Source organism: Chelonoidis abingdonii, chromosome 22 (assembly GCF_003597395.2).
Source record: "Chelonoidis abingdonii isolate Lonesome George chromosome 22, CheloAbing_2.0, whole genome shotgun sequence".
Taxonomy (NCBI): Eukaryota; Metazoa; Chordata; order Testudines; family Testudinidae; genus Chelonoidis; species Chelonoidis abingdonii.
In genome coordinates this window covers 17892820-17908225 of record NC_133790.1, presented here as the reverse complement: position 1 = coordinate 17908225, position 15406 = coordinate 17892820, and the positions used below count along the sequence as shown (strand labels likewise).

General features: G+C 40.3%; 1 protein-coding gene across 2 annotated transcripts; it reads right to left on the bottom strand.

The window, feature by feature from the left end:
• Positions 1-1786: 1786 nt before the first annotated feature.
• On the bottom strand, positions 1787-15382 carry UFD1 (ubiquitin recognition factor in ER associated degradation 1). 2 transcript variants are annotated; one of them, XM_032777056.2, is made up of 12 exons: positions 15034-15382; positions 13671-13803; positions 12885-12917; positions 12316-12437; positions 11810-11940; positions 11102-11174; positions 9910-9978; positions 9094-9159; positions 8669-8716; positions 6469-6557; positions 4521-4602; positions 1787-3499 (listed from the first exon to the last, which is right to left on the bottom strand). In XM_032777056.2, the coding sequence occupies exons 1-12, from the start codon at positions 15034-15036 to the stop codon at positions 3425-3427; spliced, it is 924 nt and encodes a 307-aa protein (XP_032632947.1). In that variant the 5' UTR covers positions 15037-15382; the 3' UTR covers positions 1787-3424. The 2 variants fall into 2 exon arrangements, with proteins under 2 accessions (XP_032632947.1, XP_074916078.1); XM_075059977.1 differs by having other exon boundaries at positions 13697-13803; positions 15034-15317.
• Between the last annotated feature and the right edge of the window lie 24 nt (positions 15383-15406).

Below are 15406 nucleotides of genomic sequence, written 5' to 3'. Positions count from 1 at the left end.
ACATTGCTCCTTTATGTACGCTGACCCCACTCTAAGTACGTTGCCTTTTTTTGTAGATCAGCAAGTTGAGACAGCAGCTGCTGCCAGCAAGCTCCCTCCGTCCTGAACCCTGTGGTATTCCCCCCTGCTCTATGGAGATGGGGTAAGCTGGGTGCAGGATCAGGGGGAAGAGGGACACCCTGACATTAGCCCTCCCTCTTCCTGCCTCTGCACAGCAAGCAGGAGACTCCCAGGAGCAGCTCCAAGGCAGAGGGCAGGAGCAGCACATGACAGTGAGGGGTGGGACAGCTGAACTGCTTGACAATTGATAGCCTGCTGGGCAGCTGCCACGTGGGGAGCTGACAGGGGGGCTGGCGGTCCACATTGACTATCTAGTTCTTAGCTGAACCCAGTTATACTTTTGGCCATCAGAACAAACCATGGCAATAAGTTCCATGCGTCAGTTTAATCAGGTGAGGACCCCTTTCCCTCTGTTTCATTTCTTTGTTTTTTTGTATTATGGGAAAAGGTAAATAATACTTCTCTACTCACTTTTTCTACACCTTTCAGCATGTTATAGACATCTATCAGATCTCTCTTTAGTTGCCTCTTCTCTAAACTGAACAGCGCTAATGTTTTTAGTCTCTCCTCATAGGGAAGCTATTTCCATGCTTTTCATCATCATATAAAAGCAGCAGAGTCCTGTGGCACCTTATAGACTAACTGTTAGCCTTTAAGGTGCTACATACTCTTTGTGGCTTTTACAGATCCAAACTAACACAGCTACCCCTCTGATACTTTTCATCATCATAGTCCCCCTGCTCTGAATGTTTTCCAGTTCTATTATATCCTTTTTCAGATGGGGCCACCAGAACTGGACTCAGTATTCAAGATGTGGGTGCACTAAGGATTATAAAGTGGCATTATGATCTTTTCTCTTATTTTTCTATCCCTTTCATGATAGTTACTAATATTCTGTTAGCCTCTTTGACTGCTGCTATGCATTGAGCTGAAGTTTTCAGAGAATTATCCATGGTGACTCCAAGATCTCTTTCTTAACTGGTTAACAGCTAATTTACAACACATAATTTCATGTGTGTAGTTGGGATTATTTTTTCTAATGTGCATCACTTTGCATTTCTCAACACTGAATTTGATCATCCAGTTTGTGACATCCCCTGCAATGCTTTGCAGTCAGCGTTGGACGGGACTTTCTTAAATAATTTTGTATTATCTGCAAACTTTTCCTCTTCACTGTTCACTCCCGTTTCCAGATCATTTATTAATTACTTCTCCAAAGTAACACATGCAAGGAGTCATCTAACTCCCTCTGCAGCTCTGAGAAGGCATTTATCCTTCCCATTTCTGCATAGCCATATCACCACCAGTGACCCATCTCCACAGCCTGGGAAACAGGATTGCCAAACCGGAAGACAGGAAGAGCAGTTAGGAGATGTCATCGCCGACAGGACTATAGACTAAGAAATAGGGGATAATGCTTTGGCCAGAAGATCCATGAGGGGCAATAGCCTTAGAGCTGAGAGGAGCCACATGACTGCGTAGCCCAAAGGGGAGCTCTGTTCACACCAGGGAAGATTAAACAAATGTTATAAAGCACTTTGCACTATTGCTCTGTTCAACAAAGTACTTCATATTTGATATAGTGGGAAAGGGCCCTGCTGCCTTCTCCCCTCACCCCAGACACCTGTTTTCCCCACAGTGCACAGATTCAGCATCCACGCTAAGGGATGTTACATTCACCCCACAAGGAAAGACTTACTACAAAGCAATTATAGCTCAAACAAAATAACTTGTTATAATGTTTATTATATACGCTTAATTATAAATTGTTAGCAAAACCTATAATTAAAATGAAGTTTTTCATGAACCACACACAAGTTGCAAACCTTTGATTATGTGGTCTCCTTTGATAAGGGTAAAACTGCCTTACTAAGAAGATTTAAGAAGTCTTATAAATGCAACAGGCATGGCTAACAGAGATGAGCCCAAAGCAAACTCCCCAGCTCCAGCTATCGCTGCACTCCAGGTCACTTCAGACCTGAACGGGGTAAATCAGGTCCATTGCTTTTGGTACCAATCCTCTTACTCAGCAAATGAGAGTCACTGTGGGGAGATAAATGTTGTTTTGCTTTTGGCATAACAGATAGATCCAATTTCTAATATGTGATGAAGGAAGTGGTTGTAGGCAGCTATGAATGATCAGTCACTGTTGTCTATTATATGTTTCTAGGTTGTCAGTTCTGGCAGATGATTGCACCATTCTTGTTATGACTCACCTCTGGAGTGATAAAGGTAGTAGCCCAACTCCCACAGGCCCGCAGATGTGGAATGGTTTTTATCTAAAAACAGGTTCTTTCAAAATGCATGTTTTTCTATCAACCTTCTCTTGGTGTAGGTCACATTGTAGGGAAATAGTGTGTTGGCTTTAGAGAAGGGCAGGATGCGGTGGATTTTTCTGATGTAGCATTTTTTTAAATGTCTGTTGCTTTATTAGAGAGTAATCAAACATGGACAGCCCCTGGGCCTTACCTTAAGGCAGGCTTGAGGAAAAGGCATAGCTGAGTAAAGAAGAGTTTCACCATTTTTAGGAGGCTGAACACACTAGATCATGTCAGGAAGAGGAAAAGAAGATTAAAGAGCCTGTGTGTCGGATGCGGGAAACACACCACTGTTCTAAAAGAAGAGGGAGCTGGATGTCTGTACTTAGTTATCCAGCACAACTCACAAGAAGCCATGTCCTTACCATCCATACCCATGCTACTGATTCACTTGTAATTGCTGGGTATTATGCTGACCTGTTGTGTCTTAACAATTAGAAGGGTATGAAGCCATGTATTTAATTACAACTGACAAGGCAAGTATTTGGTTCTCTGTCAGAGCTTGCAACTTCTTTAGGTTTGTTTCTAACTTAACTTCTAAGAAAACAAGATTAGATCAAAGTCCTCCCATGGAGATCTTATGCCACCTAAACATGTGCCTTGGTTTGTGGATAACATGGCTTTCGAAAGGTTGTTTGAAAGTGTGGTAAACAAATGTACAAGGAAAATTAACAAGCTCAGAGCAACTTGATACCATCCTCATAGGGGATATCAATGAAAGTTGAATGTAGTCTTCAGAATTGAGCCAGCAGAAACACATTGACCCTTTGAATAAGGTACAGCTTGGTGGTTTTGTTTCTTAGGTTTCTCTAACAAATTCCCCTCTTTCCAGCATACAAAATAACCACTACAAGCTCCTGGAGCTTAGTTTTCAATTGAAAAGTAAGAATTCCTAAATTGCTAACTTGACTTTAAAGTAAAATCAAAGCCAAAGGGTCCCTGTGTTACATATGACCAATAGCCTCCCTCCTCTCAAACCCAATAACTAAAGTCCAATGCGCTGCAATGTTATTTTATTCTCCCCAATTGGCCAAAGGTTCCATAACTTATGGTTTTCTTCCCTTCTTGCGCAAGGACTGGCCTTCTCCTGAAAATGCAATGAACCGGCTGCCAGAGTCATCCTGAATGTAGGAGGGAGAAGAGACATTTGTTTAGGTTCAGCTTTTGTTATTACTGAACAAAGAGAAGACCTGCTTCAGTCAACATTCCATCATAAAAGCACTACTGCACTGGCTATTGACATTTCACATCCATAGTTTACACAGAAAACAGTTTCCTTCCCCAAAAGTTGCTAGTGTTTCAGTGACCTTTTGTAGATTTAATTCAAAATCCCTTTGTATCACTTCCATTTTATATTTTCCTCCTCCAGGCTTATACAAGGCACACCTTTTTATGTCAGCTAATAAAGATCAGAGCTTTCTGTCCTGTAGATAGTATTCAATATCATTGAGTAGTTTTAAAATGTAAGTTCTCCATGAACAATCACAGGCTGTGAATTGGCAAAGCCAGGGAACCTAAACATTGGATCTGATCATGCTCAGCAAGAAGCTCTTGATTTTTACTGCCAGTAAGCCCCCCCACAGTTATTCACCATTTCAGAGATAAAAGAGATTAAGATCCATCACACTAAAATGCTACCATACAGACTTTTAGTAGCAAACGTGGGTGACTGCACAATAGTTACGGTGCTACAAACGGGCCCAATTTTCCCACAGGGGACAAATAACTCCCACTGCTTTGAACAGGAGTTACTCACACCCTATGGTGGAAGAGAAGGGCCCAGCAGTTAATAGTCCCCACTGTTGAAGATTTATCATGAGATAAGGGATCACATGCTAAATGGAAGCCACACATCAAGGACCACAATATTCCCTAAAAAACCCTTCCATGAAGGGAACTTTGCTCATGAAATTAAAAAATTATTTAAACTAGGTTTCAGTGATTTATAACACTTAACATTAGCATATTTTTTCTTAATTGTTCTGACCTAAGATGGGTCTGCAGCATCAGAGTCAACAAGCGTAGTATTCGAGCAGGTTTGCTGGAGCTGGGGCCCACTAGCAATGCAGACCCTTTCAACAACTGTTACTTTCACTGTATTAAGTTCTCTACAAATATGGCTAGGTACAGAGGTCTACTCACCTCTTCAACTTTCTTGACTAGTGGTCGTGAATTTCTGATGAATGTGATCCTACCGATTCTGAAGTCATAATTGGGTATTCCTCTGGGAAAGGAAGATTGAGCTGTTAAGGTACTGAATAAACCTTTAGAGTCTTGTCATGGGAATAAATGTGACAAGCAATAGCAAGGACTGTTCTCTACGGTGGTTTTTGTTGTTTTTCTTGAGTCTCACTCTAACCATTCCTTTTGAAGAGCTGTCATTAGGATTATTTTGCTAGCACATCAGACTCAGACCATTGATTTATTTACTAGAGCTGAGCAAATGTTGTAAAGAAATATCTGTGATGATTCATTTTAGGTAAGTTGATGCATGCACATGGCTGCAGACATGTCTGCACTTTCCAAGAGGGATCAGATTTTACTGGTACAAGCATATGTGGAAAATGAAGGTCGAAGCTGGATGCACACATCTTCATAGGACCACTACTATACTGAGTATTAATTCAGAAGCAGGGTGGATGAAAATTGATTTTTTTTAAAATTTCAATTGGAAATTTTTTATTTAAAATAAATATGGTTTAAAAATAAATCTATTTAAATTTTTTTTTGAAATTGATAACAGAATAAGGCCTAAATTCACTATAATCTACTAAAATAATTTAAATTAAATACAAAAAATAATATTAAGTAGCACGTTTGTTGCCAAGTTTTAAAGAAAATCAAATGATTGACTTGGTGGAAATCACTGGCTAAGCATCTGGAACCAGAGTTTGTTTAAGTGCTAAACCAGCTTTTGACAGCAGTGGCCTCTTCTGCAGTTGCAGGGAGAATATTTTCGTAAAGTTCAGTTTATTCAACTAATTCAATCACATCTGTTCATCCAAAGTTGAGAGACCAACTGGAAGTTAAAAAGCAAGAAAACTTGTTTTCCTGTTCTAATCTATGAATAAAACTAGGTGTGAGAGAGTAAGATCTACTAGTTCTAAAATTTTGAAGGAAATATTACCGAAAGAATCACATCAATTCCTTACCTACACACAATACTTCCTTTGTTTAATAAATATATTAGTTTTAAATGTAAAATATGTTTTGATAAGCCTTTTGATAAACTTTTTTCTTATGTATCCATCACTTTTAAGGTAGTTTTTTAATTAAAAAAAAATGCTGCTGTTGTGCATTTTTAATTGAGTTTGAATTTCCATGCAGCTAGAACTTGATACAAATGACAAGGGGAAAAAATCATCTAGTAAATAAGAAATGCATCTTTCACAGTTTTCTAAAATACTAAAAACAAAAACAAAAAAACTCGTAAAGATGAAGAATCTGAATAAATGTAAATTAAGCTATAGCCTCCTCTTTAGAAAGAACCACCAAATTTAGTGTAAAGTCTATATTTAATTGCAAATCAATATGTTTTAATGGTTATCATTCTAGGAGAATCAACTTTTCTTTAGGAAAATAACTAAAAGTACAGATGCAAAATACAATTAAAATTGAGGATTTAAATCAAGGTTTCCTGATTGCTCATTTAAATCCTGATTAAAATTGGTGATTTACATTGCTTTGAATTAAATCAATCTGCCCTGTTTAGAAACGCTTGTGCAGTTATCCTGTCAGGAAATAAAACAAGACCATGGCCAAGTTTTGTAAAAGTATTTATACTGATAGTTGATGGGATTTATACTCAAGTGCCTAAATGCCTTTTGAAAATGAAATATAGGCTCCTAATCAGTTAGGCGTTCGTTGTAATGCTGAGAGCAGCAACATCTAAATACCTTTACAGATCTGAGTCCATGTGATTTATCTGACCACTCTCAAAGCAACATATATTACATATTTGGCAATCAAATACATTTGGGGAAATCAGGATCTCATGGATATTATAGCAGCGGACAAATACATCAAGAATGATTCATTCTGCTCAAACATTGACCTTCCACCTGTAGAATCCTGAAGGAAATGGGCTAACCTTCGAATGTCTCCTGGTTTAATTGGCGAGGGACTAGGCTCAACACCTTTCTTCTTGCCATCTAGCCTGTTCCCAGAGCCAGAGAATGCCTACAGGTACAAAGCAGAAAGTCATTTCTACACATGTTCTGCATTATTGTTGAAGAAGAGCACTGCAAGCATGTGTTTTAGTTTTTTTAAAAAGCCTGATCAAAGATTGGTGCTGATCTAGTGGACTAGAGTTAGTATTCTGCACTGCCATGCAAGAGATTAGAATGGTATTTCAGTTCCCATCACTTGGCTCCTCAGGCACAGTAGAGAGCACCCACCATCACCTCTCCAGCCAATCAAAAAGCATTGACTGCTTATAGAATCGTAGGACTGGACGGGATCTTCTAGTTCAATCCCCTGCACTTAAGTCAGGGCTCAGTATTATCTAGACCATCCCGACAGGTGTTTGTCTAACCTGCTCTTAAAAATCTCCAATGACGGAGGTTCCACAGTCTCCCTAGGCAATTTATTCTAGTGCTTAATCACCCCGGATAGTTAGGAAGTTTTTCCTAATGTCCAACCCAAACTGCCCTTCCTTGACTGAAAGGACAGTGACTACAGTACAGAGTCTAGACAACTGGACTGGGACAGAGACTGAAGGCCAGGGGCAGTGATTTTTTATAGGGCTGTGATTTGTGCCCTAGCTTAGAACACTGGAAATTTTCCCACATTATTAATCGCATGCAATTTGCACGAGTACCTCTGTAAAAGTATATACGGGGGTCTGTTCTACAATGTGCACAGATCCCTGCACAGTACTGGATGGAATGTCAGACTGGCTTAAAGATGTTTGTGGCTGAATCTCAGAAGGGCTAAACACATGAATACTATAAAAGCATGATTGTTTCACAGGTCAGTCCATCATTTTATGACATTTACAATGGAAGAAAATTTTACTCTAAATTTTAGTTATTGATATGCAAGCCTCTTGGACAGTAGTGCCGATGCTAAGCAAGTCTCCAGAGGGGACGCCTAGTTTGTGCTCCCGATAACATTTTATCAAACAATTTACTTCCCTCAGGTACTGTTAGATACTTAAGTGCTACTTCCATTGCTCACAAGCCATCGGAGTCTTGAGTAGTAATATTTACTATGGATTCAGAACACAAGTTACTGCTGTTTTTAACATTAGAAACTCCTGAGAAAATGCCTTGCAGTGAGAACGTATTACACAGAATCTTACAGATTTTGTTTGGGACGTGCAGCAACATGATTAGTGCCTGTGATTTATTTATTTTTTAAATAAATTTTTAAGATTTTTTTTTTTAATAGTTTTGTATTATTTCGTTTAATTCACGCTAGAGGGGGAGATTGCACGTTTGCCCCCGGAGGGGTTGGGAGGTCCTGAGGTGGGGCAGGGGGTTGCAGACAGTGGGAAGGGGGGTTGCAGAGCAAGCCCACCCTGCACTCACCCTGCAGCAGTGGCTCCTGTCCTGCAGGGCTGGGTCAGCTGCCCGCTCTGGGGATGACATGATGACAGAAGAGTGAACGGGCCAAACGTGAGCAGTGCTGCAACCCCATGCACCAGGTCACATCATCACTCACTCAAATCATGATAGAAGGGTGGCTGGGCCAAACGTGAGCAGTGCTGTGACCTCTTGCACCAGGTTGAAATGCCTGGTGCAGGGAGCCAGACCCTGTCCAGTGGGATAGAAGTCACAGGCACAGCAGCTCCAGGATGAGTTTTTCATTTTGTATGTTTTTCCATTTTATTTTGCGTTATTTCCTATTTGTGAAAATCACAGGGCTCCAGTGTTGGTCCTAGGGTGCATGTGCATATCTCAGTGTTCCAAGGCCAGGCTGTCATGTGATTACATATTTTAAGCAGCATCTGCTACAAACAGAGGCAGCCTAGCCTCAGGAAAGGAGGACCTAAGCCCAGGAAAGGGGCCTGTCACACCTGGAAGTTCTGAAAAGGAAACACCTGCAGCAAGCAGGAGCTGGCTGGGAGAAGCCTCATCCGGGAAAGGCTGGGAAGCCCTGAGATGAAGGCTAAGACAAACCTCTGTGAGGTGGTGACACTGGGTCTTTGTTTCTAAGTAAAAGAGAAGCCCTGAGCAAAGGAACTGGATTTGTGCAGTTGTACGGAATGGGTTTTCACCTTCCCAGCTGTTAGATTTGCCCACAAGCTTCGAGCGTTCAACACTACCAGACCAAAAGAAGATACTTACACGAAATCCTAGGTCACTCACATAGCCACTGTGGTCTGCTTCAACATCCTAAGAAGCAGAGGAGAAACAAGCTGTTTCATTACATTCATTCTGTGTTATGCAAATTAACATGAATGGTTTCATGGATTTCCTACAGAATGAAACTTTTACAGGTATTTTATAAAGTTCACTGAACATGAATTTTTTTGACAAAGTTTTTGTCCTGGAAATAGGTTGTTCTACATGAACAATCTCCATAGGGTGGGATAAGGGAGGAATATAGGCAAGAGCATCTTGGAAATACAATTTATGGCTGAACTGTCTGATCTCAAGACCTTTTCAGAAAGAGGCTTCCATTAGTGATCTTTGCTCCATAACAGCCACAGTAAGACGAGAAGGCAACTAGAGAGAATACACTGTAGAGAAGAAGAAGGAACTTAACTTACTGTGCTCTCCTCATGTTGTGTGTGTCTTTCTGGTTCTTTGTATCCCAAAGGTGCATCAAAATCCACCTATTTTTATAGCAAGAACAGTTTTGTTTGTTTTTTTTTAAACAGATCCACATTTTTTTTAAATCATCATCATCATATGCTATCCCTAAAATCTCTACAAACTCTACCATTCTAGTTTGAACTAGAGGGAATGGATCTTTTAAAAAAAGCTCAATTAGCAAAAATGTTACAATTGGAATGTGGGAGACTCATGTCTAAAGGGTGCTTCTCCAGCACATGATTTTAACATGCTGGCAGGGCAGCATGGAACATCACACTGCAGCTGTTCTAACTTTACAGTCTCCAGGCTGTCAAATGGGCCACCATCTTTCATAAGTACATAAAACAAAGTGCCCAAGAGAACAATTTGCAAGTAAGGCTCTACAAGAATTCTAGGCACTTCAGACACCTCCGGGCATATGATAGGGTTGCCAACCCTCCAGGATTGGCCTGGAATCGCCAGATTCCTGGTAACTTTTGAAAGCAATCCAGAAGATTTTAATACGATATTTTAAGAACATGACATTCCCTCCTGTTGAGGAGAAAAAAAAATCTCCCAGAATAGCTTCAGTCAGAGTTGGCAGCCCTAGTATATGACCTGTGGTCTTCATCTTGCAACTCACTTCTGGTTACAGGATCTGTATTATCGAATGCTCACCTTTCCCACAGCATAGATAATGCTGCATTACAGAAATGTCATGATCAGATGCCCCTTCTCAAAAGAATAATTTAAGTGAAAATAAAGATCCTGCCACAAAGACTTCAACTTACATTCATATCACACTCTATGATGGACACAGCTTTATCAGGCTTGGTCTCCATTACCCGAAGCTCGTAGATCTGAAACAGGAGCATGTATAATATAAAGCCATTCCTCTTAGTATGCGAATTAATGATTAAAGAAACTTGGGCAAAATTCTCCCACCAGAGAGCTTTAGTTTCAATGAAGAGAAAGCTCTTCAGATCAGGGGCTGTGTCTACCTCTGTGATTTGTACAGCATGTAGCACAACAAGGCTTCAGTCAGATCAGGGCCTCTGGGTGCCACTATCATGACTATATTTCAAAATGGAAGACTTCTTCCACATTAGAGATTTTCATTGCCCCTCAACATAGCTGGAGGGATTTATTTGGTCAGAGCCCAGTTATCTGGTTCTGAATCTCCTGACTTCCAGTTTCCAAAAAACCAGCTCCAAGTTGGGGTGAGGTAGGATATATGTACGGTCTTGTACTCATTTACGATAAAATGGTCCTTTATAGTTTTACTGTTGCTAAGAATCCCTTTTGCTCCTAATAATCCTTTGTCTGAAATGGTTTATGATTTACCCATAAGTTATCCAAGCTGAGCCAAAACATGGCAAATAAGTACTTTTACATTTTCAAATTTTGTTTCTGGGCAAAGTTGTTCAGTAATCAAAAGGGTCAGAGCTCAGAATTTAATATTAAGACCAGCACCAAGGCTACTGAACTGATTAATGAATTCTGAGAATGAATAATGCAAAGACCTTTTAAAAAAAAAAAATGTAAGTGAAGCTACTACAGAATTTTGCATTTGTAGCTCCTGAAAATCTGGGTCCCACTTGCCATGGGGTACACAAGGCCCTGGGTAAGGTCTCACCTATGAACCTGCCTCCCTGAGATGGCCGAAGTCCCTCTGTGGCTGTTTTCAGAACTCTTACATCTTTCCTGTCTGCGTCTGTTTGCTCTTGACATTTAGCTCCTACTGTGTCCATTTATGCATATGTGCAGAAATATGGATGGACCAGGATGGTGGTTTAAGCTGAACACATGGTGTGTCCCATGTTCAGCTACTACTGACACTCAAATGAGAGTATCTGTAAATTATGTGATTCTATAAATGTCTTTTTAGGGTTCCATGTGAAACATATGCAGAGTTGGGATTTATGTTTCCTGGGACTGCACACAGGTTTAGTTACATAGTGTTATTTACATTAGATACTGTACCTTCTCATTGTAGTTGATGGCAATAACATCCCCAGTGGTTAGACAAGCAAAGTTTCTCAAAGCATTTTCTAATCTTTGAATTATGTTAAGAAGAACTGTATAGTTGTTTTCAGTGTAATATTCAAGTTATACATCAACAAGTTCATATTTTCTGGTTCCAGGTCTATCTTACATGTGACTTAAAATATAAGTACCACAGACAGTTTAACAAGCATTAAGCATTGAACATCCCTTATAAAGTTCTCTAGATAGTAATAAATAAATAAATAGAATAAAATAAAATTGTCGACAGTTAGGCTCCTGAAGCAGTGGCCTGATTTTTTAGATGCGCCAAGTACCTAGCTGCCTTCATTAAGTAATTTTAAGGAAAAATCCTTTATTCTTTACTTTAGACTTTTATTCTTTGGTGCAAAAACTATTTGCCTGAGCAAGGACTACAGGATTTGGCCCCATTTCATTAGGCCTTTATTTAGAAGAATGCTAGACTTCCTGCAGGGAATTCACATCTCTCCTCTCTTGCTCTGGCTCCTACCAGATTCCATCCTCTTACCTCTTAGTTTTCAGAGGTGGCACTTGTAACAATAAGCTGGTATTGGAAGTATATGAGCAATGCTTGAAAATCTGTCCCACCCTTTCCTCCCCTGTTTAGGGTAAGCTAGTGCCAAAAGCCCCTTCTGTTGCTTCCTCTGGGATGAAGTGAAAGGATACACAGCTTTGGGATTGGTGATGTCAAGGAAATCTGGACTTTGTGGTTGGAATTTTGAGTAAGTAGCCACTTGAAGGTTAACACTCTCTACTTGCACCAGGCCTCCTTCCTCCAGAAGCAAGTTCTGCATCATCTGCAAAGAAACATTGGTGACAAAGACAGAACACTATACCAGTATCTATGCAACAGAAACAGGTAACTTTTAGATGGAACTTCCCTTGAGAATATGGAAATATATTGGGCCATATTCTGCCCTGAATTCTGTGGGTTTGCACTGGGTATAATTACAGGAAAAACTTAGTCCTTTATTATGTCTCAGTAACAACATAGTACATGCAGCAACTTACTTTGATTAACTTAGAGGAGAGCTTTAGCTGTGACTGAAACACTAAAAACTGCTGACTGTGCAACTGAAATGCAATTTCAGCAAATATTCTACTTTAATATTAACCAACACCACACTAATCCTAGACTTTAAATTCTGTCAGTTTGGCGTAAGGCCACTTACCCAGTGTGGAAGGTAACAAATGCCTTCATCAGCCACAAATTCTAGCACACCACAATGCGTCATTCGATCTGAATTTTTATTAGTCAGCTTAAATAACATAGGGTATGTAATGTTAAGTCGACCTGGCAGAAGGGGAAAAAGATACAATTTGTTATAAAACTCATGGCACATTTATAAAGTTGCAGAGACTGAACATTAGCAGGAGACTGAGCCAATATCCTGGCAAACACCAAATTATTTGCAACCATCAAAAAAAATAAAGGCTGATCATTTCATTAATGTAAATGTTGATACTTACATTAATGTAAGTGTCAAACAGCTGCTAGAAAGCTCACACTGTCAGCCTAGCACCTGAACTGTGCATAGATAAGGGAAAATTAAACCCTTTGACAAAAAAAATGTTAAAAGAACAAACAACATACAATTTTTACCCTCAATATGGATTTTCCTGGTATATCTTGATTTAAACCACATCTTAATGGATACATAAAGCACTTTTTGATGTTTGCCTACACATATATACAGCACAATATTTCTAGTGTTCTTACAGTAGAATAAACATTACTTACTGAGTTGATCCAAGGCGGATGGTGGCATAATTACTGCAGAAATTAATCAGAAAGTTACAGTAAGATTAGGAACATCATGGCTATGGAAAGCAAATGCAGTGTACAGTTTTATCATTCCTTCTTGGCAGACAGCATTTTACCCTGGTTCCGACTTTGTGAGCTACAAAATCTATTGGAATCAATCAATGTAGACAAGCAATATGTGGTACTTTTAATTCAAAATGTAGATTCTGAGTGAGGCAAATGCGAGAAGTTAGTGTATTAGGTTTCGTAAAACTTTCTAACAAAAATATTTCCCAAAAGTCATTTGGTTGTTTAACTATAACCAAATAAAAGTGCTGACAACTCAAACACAGCATTGGACTAACATATGGGAGCCTGAAAGTGGAGCGGACAAATCTATTCTCCTTATTCAAGCTGAGTGAAGCCTAAAGAGGAAAAAAAACATATATGGCGAAGACAGCAGATTTTTAAATCTTATTTGCTTAAATGGCTTATTTTATTAGTGACAGGTAAAGACATTTGTTTTTAAAAATAATGGGCCTTCTAATTTACTTGTAGGTAAATCAGGAACTCCAACATCAATTAGATGATATTAAAGTGAGAAGAGCATTTATTTAATCTGAGAGTGCCCTTTTAACTCAAGTCACAAAGCCATCAATAAGTTTCCATGCTTTATGTTTGTGGCCTTATACTGTTTCTGCAACCACCTGCCATAAACAATACAACTGAACAGTCACATATAGTATTCAACAGTGTATTATTCAAAATAAAACATGCACATACTCTTCCCGCCTTTCTCCACATCTGACCTGTCATTAGGTCCTGCAAGCATGGACACTGAGAAGCAACGATACTGGGTTGAGAAGCGGTTCTGGAAAACCCGGGGGATTGGATGATCAAACATATTAAAAGAAAACTGGGGGAGGAAAAATGACAGTGTGTTAGCAAACATCGATCCACTTTACTACAACACCTGCAGACTAAGATTTTCAGGAGGTTGTTCTCTAATGCAATCATCATAATCAATGCTGTGTGCTTATTTTTCCTAATATAAATATGGTTTAGACATATATATGTATCAATGAAACACATAAAATAAAGTGAAAATTCATCTGTAATTTACCACCACAATCAATTTTGATTGATTCTACAAACTGTAGAACAGACATGGACTTCAATATGAAATAAGCATACACATCCTAAAAACCATTTATCTGCACAGTGCTGCAGCGAGTGTACAGTACAGATTATTAATTTAAATTCAACAAGGAATACAAGTGATTGTCATTTCTTTAACTCTTCAGCACAGGACAAGAGATATTCAACACAGGGGTGGCAGAAGGATGTTTTTGTACCCTTGCACTTTTATTTTAATGATTAAAGAGATGACAGTGCACATAGCCTATGGATAAACACAGACTGAAGTCTTCATCATCCCTGAGAGAGAATCATTCCTAGGTATCCAATGGGGTAGCAGCCTCACTTGTAAACCAAAGGCAGAGGAGAACGCTGAGTCAGCACCTCCCAGGAAATGCCCAGGATCGCACAGGATAAGGGATGAGGGAGCCTCAGATTGTAAACTCTTTAAGATTATGCCATATATTACTACCATACCCCACACTTAACCATCTGTGAGAGAGCGGGGACACTAAATTGGGGGGGCTTTATTAAACCATTCTCTGCTGTCTGAGAGTAGGGTTACCAGATAGCAAGAGTGAAAAATCGGGACAGGGCGTCGGGGTAATAGGAGCCTATATAAGAAAAAGCTCCATATACCGGGACTGTCCCTATAAAATCGGGACATCTGGTCACCCTACATGGGAGCAAAGATTTTGCTGGGGGGAGGGGAGGCTCCAGAGAGAGCTTTAAAAATCTCTCCTCTCTCAGCTGGCTCCCTCTGAGAGGAAGGGCTGGGGGGACCTTACATATGTCCCAGACAGACACCCTGAAGGGTCCCCCCCCCATTGCCCTAGAGCCAGGGGGACAAACCCCGACCCTGTCGCAGAGCAGTGCGGTCTTTGGTGCGTAGCTGCTCCCCGAGCGCGTCCCTGTCTGTGTAAACAATCCAGCCAGGATGACTCCGCAGGTTTCCCCGGCTCTCCCCAAGCTCTAAGACACCCACACAAGGGCCCTTTCAGGCACTTACCATCCTGGCGGCTGTTACTCCTGCCCCCGTCTCAGAGATCTCAGCAAGGGACACCAGAGAACCCCCTTTAGACGGCTCGGAGAAGGATCAATACAGCAGCTGCTTCCCCTCCCCCACAGGAAACCGTCTGGCTGAGGGAAATGGTGGGCAGGGAGGGGGAAATCCCTTAGCCCAGCCCCTCTATTTTAGGGTGACTTTTAATTTCTACAGACGTGGCGCTATTTTCACAGTGGTGAATGTGGTTAGCAAAAACGAGCACTTTCATCGCTAGCAAAGGAGCGAAAAATGTTTGGGGTCTTTCGCCCTCTGTCCCGACAAAACCACATTTCCCAGAATGCAACGTGTTTACACTGGCACCCATCGAGGAAGTAAA

Bases quoted from the DNA above. Each gene is read 5' to 3' on its own strand.
- UFD1 (XM_032777056.2), bottom strand. The intron at 11,941-12,315 runs GTAAGTGGCCTT...GTTTCTTTGCAG, and splicing joins TTTGTTACCTTCCACACTGG to ATGATGCAGAACTTGCTTCT. The intron at 11,175-11,809 runs GTATCCTTTCAC...CATAATTCAAAG, and splicing joins ATCACCAATCCCAAAGCTGT to ATTAGAAAATGCTTTGAGAA.